The 6134-nt window shown below is 41.3% G+C and overlaps 1 protein-coding gene across 1 annotated transcript in view; it reads right to left on the reverse strand.

Moving 5' to 3' along the window:
• LOC104953982 (vang-like protein 1) overlaps nucleotides 1-6134 on the reverse strand; it is a 19953-nt gene that overhangs the window by 3537 nt on the left and 10282 nt on the right. The window contains exons 4-6 of the mRNA XM_010781025.1: nucleotides 3082-3510; nucleotides 1946-2121; nucleotides 1148-1281 (exon numbers count right to left, since the gene is read on the reverse strand). Coding sequence (XP_010779327.1) covers nucleotides 1148-1281; nucleotides 1946-2121; nucleotides 3082-3510 — 739 coding nt within the window. The remainder of the gene's footprint in view (nucleotides 1-1147; nucleotides 1282-1945; nucleotides 2122-3081; nucleotides 3511-6134) is intronic.

Below are 6134 nucleotides of genomic sequence, written 5' to 3' on the forward strand. Positions count from 1 at the left end.
GGGGGGGGGTGTAAGTGAGTGAAAAATGAAAAGAATTATGGGGGAGAAAAAAGGGAAGCGAGAGTGAGGCGAGCGGGAGGAAGGAGAGATGTGGCAGAATGTGAGGAATGAGAGTTACTCTGATGAATTATTTAAGGCTTGATATTCCACGGCCCCCGGGAGGCCTCTCAGCTGCACTTTGATAGGGAAGGGGGTGGGGCGGGTGGGAGGTGCTATAAGGACACCATATCCCATACTGCCTCTCTGCCATACATCGTAATGCACTGTGCTGGGAAGCGGTTGGGGGCATTTACTGGTGGTGAGTGGAGGTCCCTTTAGACAGCAGGAGTAGTTCAATAAGTGTTATTACAGGCAGGATGTATGTGGTTACAGTGAACCTATCACAAGCTTTGTAGCGCCACAGTTGGGTTTGTGTGAGTCTGAGTGTGTGTGTCAAAGACGAAAGCTTCAGGGTGCAGTAAAGATGCAACTGAACCGTGAAATTAGTGGCTTCCTGTGATAAAGTGCTGGGTAGAGTGATCTTGGGGACTTCTAACTGTACTTACTGTCCAAAAGGTATGTTCTCAGTTTGTTTTTAAAAGCTGCTCAGGGAGGAGATGGAGATGAAAATAGAAAACATCACAACCAGTATTTAGAAGGGGCGTCAGAATAAAAAAACAGGTCTCTGTTATACTATGTCAAAAATAGAATTTGACTATTTTTGACATAGTATAACATGGAACAGCTCCATCAAAAAATCAGACTTCAGATAGATGTTGATTCATTTCTGCACAAATCTGTCTATTTTAAGTATGACTTGAAATGTAGAGAAGCCACATAACACTGTTCAGCTCCTTTTACTGAAGAACATACAGATATTGTTCAGTTAGTTCATTGCTGTATATTAAAGTCTATAAAATGGTCCCTTTTCTCATTAATCATTCAATAGAATTGTTAGCAAAGGAACTGGTCAGCATGTGTCACTGATTGTTGCCATAGATTTTGGATCTCATTTCAAACTGAGCCTTGTGGTGTGGCTAATGTTTGAAATAAGTGAGATGTTAAAACTCTCTAGTATAGAGTTAATTGGCCCCTGGAGCCAATGAAACACTGAGATGGACAGCATCAGAAATAATGCAAATTATAGGAGGTCATAATTGGGACTAACCATCCACGTTGTAGACCTTCAACCCAGCCAGGTGTTTGGCAGCCCGATGCTTTGAGGCAGAGAGAAGGGCTGGGTTATGGAGAGGGAAATCTCTGTAGTAATACTCCAAAATGGTTAGAGCGGCCTTTTGAACGCTGTGTGAGAAAAGAAAGAAATGTAGGGAGTAAATACAGAGACAACATACATACAGAAACTGAATTAAAATGTTGGCTCAATTAGAGTACCTAACCAAAAGCAACATAAGGTGTACCTCTCCAATTAGCATTTGACCTTAATCATATTGTGGAACTCAACTAAAAAAGGTCCTAATGAAAGGCAGCAGAACCGATCATATTGTCTTTTTTATTTCACACACTATTCTTTTATTACACAAATGTTTTCTAGTTACCACAGTTGTCCCCTAGTCCTGTCTTATTCACACACTCAATCAGCGCAGTAACAGAGTAAGACAGCCAAAGGACGAGCGCCTGTGTCCGGCCCTTCGTCATCCCTCCCCCCCAAAACTCCTAGAATAGCTCACCGTGGGCAAACTAGACAAAGAGGCCGATGAGTAACTCAATTACCACCAATGCCAGTCAGTCCTCCCTGTGGACATTGGCCTCCAATTACATGCATACTTCAACAGCATAATGAGTGTGACCAAGTGCTAGTGTGTGTGTGCCTCAGTGTGTACTGTACAGAAAGGTCAGTCACATGTAAATTAGAACATGCTCGTATTTAGAGTTTGTTCTTCTATCTTTCCTTTTTCATTAGAAACTATTTAAAGCACATTGGAGGGTAAACATAGTGTTTGTGTACCTAAGCTGTCCTATGTTGTAGTGACGTGTCTCTCCGTCAGTGGAGCGGATGACACACACGCTGTAGCAGGGCTGGAGGTGACGGAGCTCCAGCAGCACCACTGCCAGGTAGTGGACGAACAGCTGGGAGTCCACCAGGGACACTGCAAACTGGACAATCCCATGGTAGTCCTCATCCTGCTCAGAACACATCACAGGTTTAATTAAAACATTCACTGCTCATTAAACAAATTACAATGAATTGGCTAAAAGATAATAACTTGGAGTAAATGGAATAACCTAGTAAATGAAATGTATGGAATGGATAAAACAACTATGAGAATTAGAAGCCAAATGCATATCTTTGAGGAAAGATGGGAAAAATGGGTAGAGTATAGAACACTATAAGGAAGACTTATAAGGAACATGAGGTAAGATTTGACCTCATGGGCTGCTTTCATTTCAAGTTTATTCTTGCCTTTTCCTTTGATTCGTAAATCGAGGGTAAAATAAACAACTTTAAAATAATCTGTAGATTAATCCATTAACAAAATGGTTGTGACCAATGAATGTATACCTGAGTATTAATATTGTATCCATTCTTGTGTTTGTATTATTATTATTACTATATTATTTCATTTCGCAACTGTTATGTAGTTAACGTATGTAGCTACATGTGTTTATTTTGTTAGGTATGCTTTGTGAATAATTTATTTTCTAAAAACACTCACTGCTGATGAACAACTTTTTTTCTCCCATTTAAATACTTAACTAGATACGTGTCATTGAGAATGATTATCTTATTTTAAATTGAACAATTGAAAGACATTTTTTTCTTGAATTGGTAGCCAAGTTATAAGACAACTAAGTAATTTCTTAGGCCAAAATAGGTGGCAATAACACACTTTACAATTGCTATAGAGAATGGCTTATGATATTTAATTGTTCAATATTTTCAAACAACACAACGTGAATTAATCTAAACTCTGTGAAAATAAGAAAATTAAACTCTTGATTGTTTACTTTAATTAAAAAATATATAATGCAAAAGCTTAAATAACAGCAATATAAATCAATAGCTTTGTAAAAAATCAGAGTATGTGTTATCTTGAAAGCCATAAAAAAAAAGTTATTGCTGTGGCTCGCTCTCAAACCCACCTGTGCTTCAAGGATCCGGACCCCAAAGAAGAGCCAATAAGACATGGTGAGCAGGAGTGTGAGGGTGGTGAGGAAGGCACGGTACACACACACTCGGGGCAGGCTTGCCCGGCCCGGCTTGAGAAACAAGGCCCACATGGCCATCAGGAGGATGAGGAGCTTGAAGGCGAGGGAGAGGAAGAGGCCCTCACAGGCTGTGCCACAAGCCTGCAGCCTGTCCGGCCACATAAAAACCGGAAGAAGCAGGAAGGCCAGAGGCGTGGCCAGCACCAGCAGCCCCACCAACGAGCCCACAGCCAGGGGAAGATAACGGCGGAAATCTTCAGTCCGGTCGTGCAATCCCTTCCCCAGTCCAACCACTTCCTCCTGGGAAATACTCAGCTCTGAGGTGCCTGTCACTGCGGTGGTGGTCTCCCCCCAGTTGTCATCCTATGATAGGAAAGAAAGAAAGGTGAAGGAAAGGTATCTTACAAGGCTTCAAGGGATTCATTGGTTTAATTGTCTATGTGTCCATGTTGATTCACCCACATTACTCAAAATACTGTTTCTCCATCCATTCAAGCTTCTGGTCTTGTGAGTATCATAATATGTTCACCAACAGGTCGAAGCGATACGGTACAATATGATACGACACGATTGAAAACTGTGCCACTGTTTTTATTTTCTTATTTATTTATTTTTACTAAAAACTGCTGCCTGCTACAAGTGAATGAGTTCATCGCTTTGGGAATAAAGAATGAGCTGGAGGTCTTCCTAGAGTTAGTACAGATGTGAGTAATAAAAGCATGTATGAGTGAGCCCTTTTTCATGCTATCCATAGATATTTGATCCATTATGGGCCAGCAACTGTGAGCAGAAAATAAATTCCTTCACCTCTATCGTCTTGGTGTCGAGGTGAACATCTCACTGACAAATATCTTAAAACCCGGGCCAAGAAAACTATCATTATCTACATTCCTAAATACCACAAAAGGTAAGAGAGATGTCTTTCTTTGTCATTATAAAATAGCTGACTAAATTGGCAAATCAGAGTAAAATTCAAGAGAAACTGACAAATCAACTCATAAATATAGTCCTGAATCTGAGAGGGAACAATGCCTCCATTTTCTCAAGTTTATGCCCCGTGCACACAGCAGATCCTCCGTTAAGAGATGTTTGGGTTTCTTGGAGTTTTGCCTCATTATGACAGGCCTTCAAAGTCCCATTGAAGTAATATAAGATGACAGGATGGGGAGTGCAGGAACGTTCACGTTAGAAGGAGGATAACACACACACACACACACACACACACACACACACACACACACACACACACACACACACGCACACACGCACGCACGCACACAGACACAGTGATTCACAACAACAACAAAGAAAGCTTTCCAGGCCCGTCATTGCAAATTAGAGTCCAGGTTTTTTTCTCCTAGCCGGCCAGGGTCATTTTAAGCATAAATCTTTCCCAAAAAGAAAGACAGGGAGTATTTATTTTATTGTGTGCCTGTCATGATTTCAGATAATTAGCCGTTCATTGTTCCCCAGAGTGTCACTGCATTGTGTATTCCTCCGACTACACCAACACAGGAGGAGCAGCCGCAGAGAGAGGGATGGAGGCTAGATAAAGAGACAAGCTGAGCAGATAAGCTTTCGTGGCTTCACACACATGTGCACACACACACCTAAGCACATCAAACAGCCAGTAAAGCCCCAAACTCGCAGCACCCGGGCCTGATGGAGCTGCTGGGAAACCAGACAGGCTGTGGGTAACACAGACAGAAGACAGCCATATGTACTCTCACCTGTCTGGAGCGTGTGTATCTAAACTGTGCCTATTAAGAAGTTAATATAACATTAGCAGATTACGTTAAATTAATCCTACTGCTATTTGTGGAATGTGAAATTTACATTGCATTTTGCATATTTCCAATCAGGAAAATGCCTCAAGAATACGGTGCATAAATATGAATGCTGCCCTCCATTACTGTTCACAGCTAATTAACTCAGCCATGGTGGAGGAGGGGAAGATGAATGAGCATGGAAGAGGAGAGGGAGGCAAAGGGAGAGAGGGAAGGTAGACGTGGTTTAAGGTGTGGTATAGATATAAGAAAGGAGACGAGGGTATGCAGAATCAGCATTTAATTCAAGGTATCTGTCTTCCAGAGTAATGTGTAAGGCCAGAGGTCAGTAAGTGCATTATCGACTCCATTTAGTGTCTCATTTCAATTCCTCTCACATCTCTCCTCTTTGTCTCCCTCTCGTCTCAAGCCCAAAAAAAGGATACCAACCTTAAGACAGGCTCTGTGAACAATCAACGTCATTCCACACTTTGGACAAAGAGCAGAACAAATGGGGATACAAAAACAATATCCTATTAAGCTTGACAGTTTGTTCTTAACTGTTGTTGACTAAACAATATATCCAATTAAGGTCCACTTATTTACCTGTTCGGAAGCGTTTGACAGTATTACACAGTTTTCATCAGCAGAGAAAGTTTGCCCAGTTGTTACTTGCGGATATATCCTGCCTTTAATCCAATCCAATCCAATCCAACTTTATTTATATCAGGTCTTTAAAACCTCCAGACCAAAGTGCTGTACAGAGAGATACGTACAATATAAAATCACACAGCTCAGCTCACAAAACATTAAACATACATAAAAAAAAAAGATAGAAATACAAAACAAACCAGAATAAACGTAACAATTACAAAATAAAAAACATAAAAACAGCCATATAATAAAAACAATAGACCACTGAAAGCAAATAAAAGCAACAATCTACTTGTTTACGAATGCCAAGGAGAAAAGGTGGGTTTTAGGACGGGATTTAAAAACAGACAGTGTGGGAGCCTGTCTGATTAGCAAGGGCCGGTCGTTCCACAGTTTAGGGGCGGCAGCAGAGAAAGCACGGTCCCCTCTGCGCACCCTCAGGAGCAACTGATCAGCTGACCTGAGAGTGCAAGTGGGCGTGTAGCTGTGTAACAGCTCAGAGAGGTAGGGCGGGCCAGACCATTGAGGGCTTTAAAAGTAAATAAAATAGTTTTAAAATGAATCCTC

This window comes from Notothenia coriiceps, unplaced genomic scaffold (assembly GCF_000735185.1).
Source record: "Notothenia coriiceps isolate Sejong01 unplaced genomic scaffold, NC01 NC01_scaffold00022447, whole genome shotgun sequence".
NCBI classification, from domain to species: Eukaryota; Metazoa; Chordata; class Actinopteri; order Perciformes; family Nototheniidae; genus Notothenia; species Notothenia coriiceps.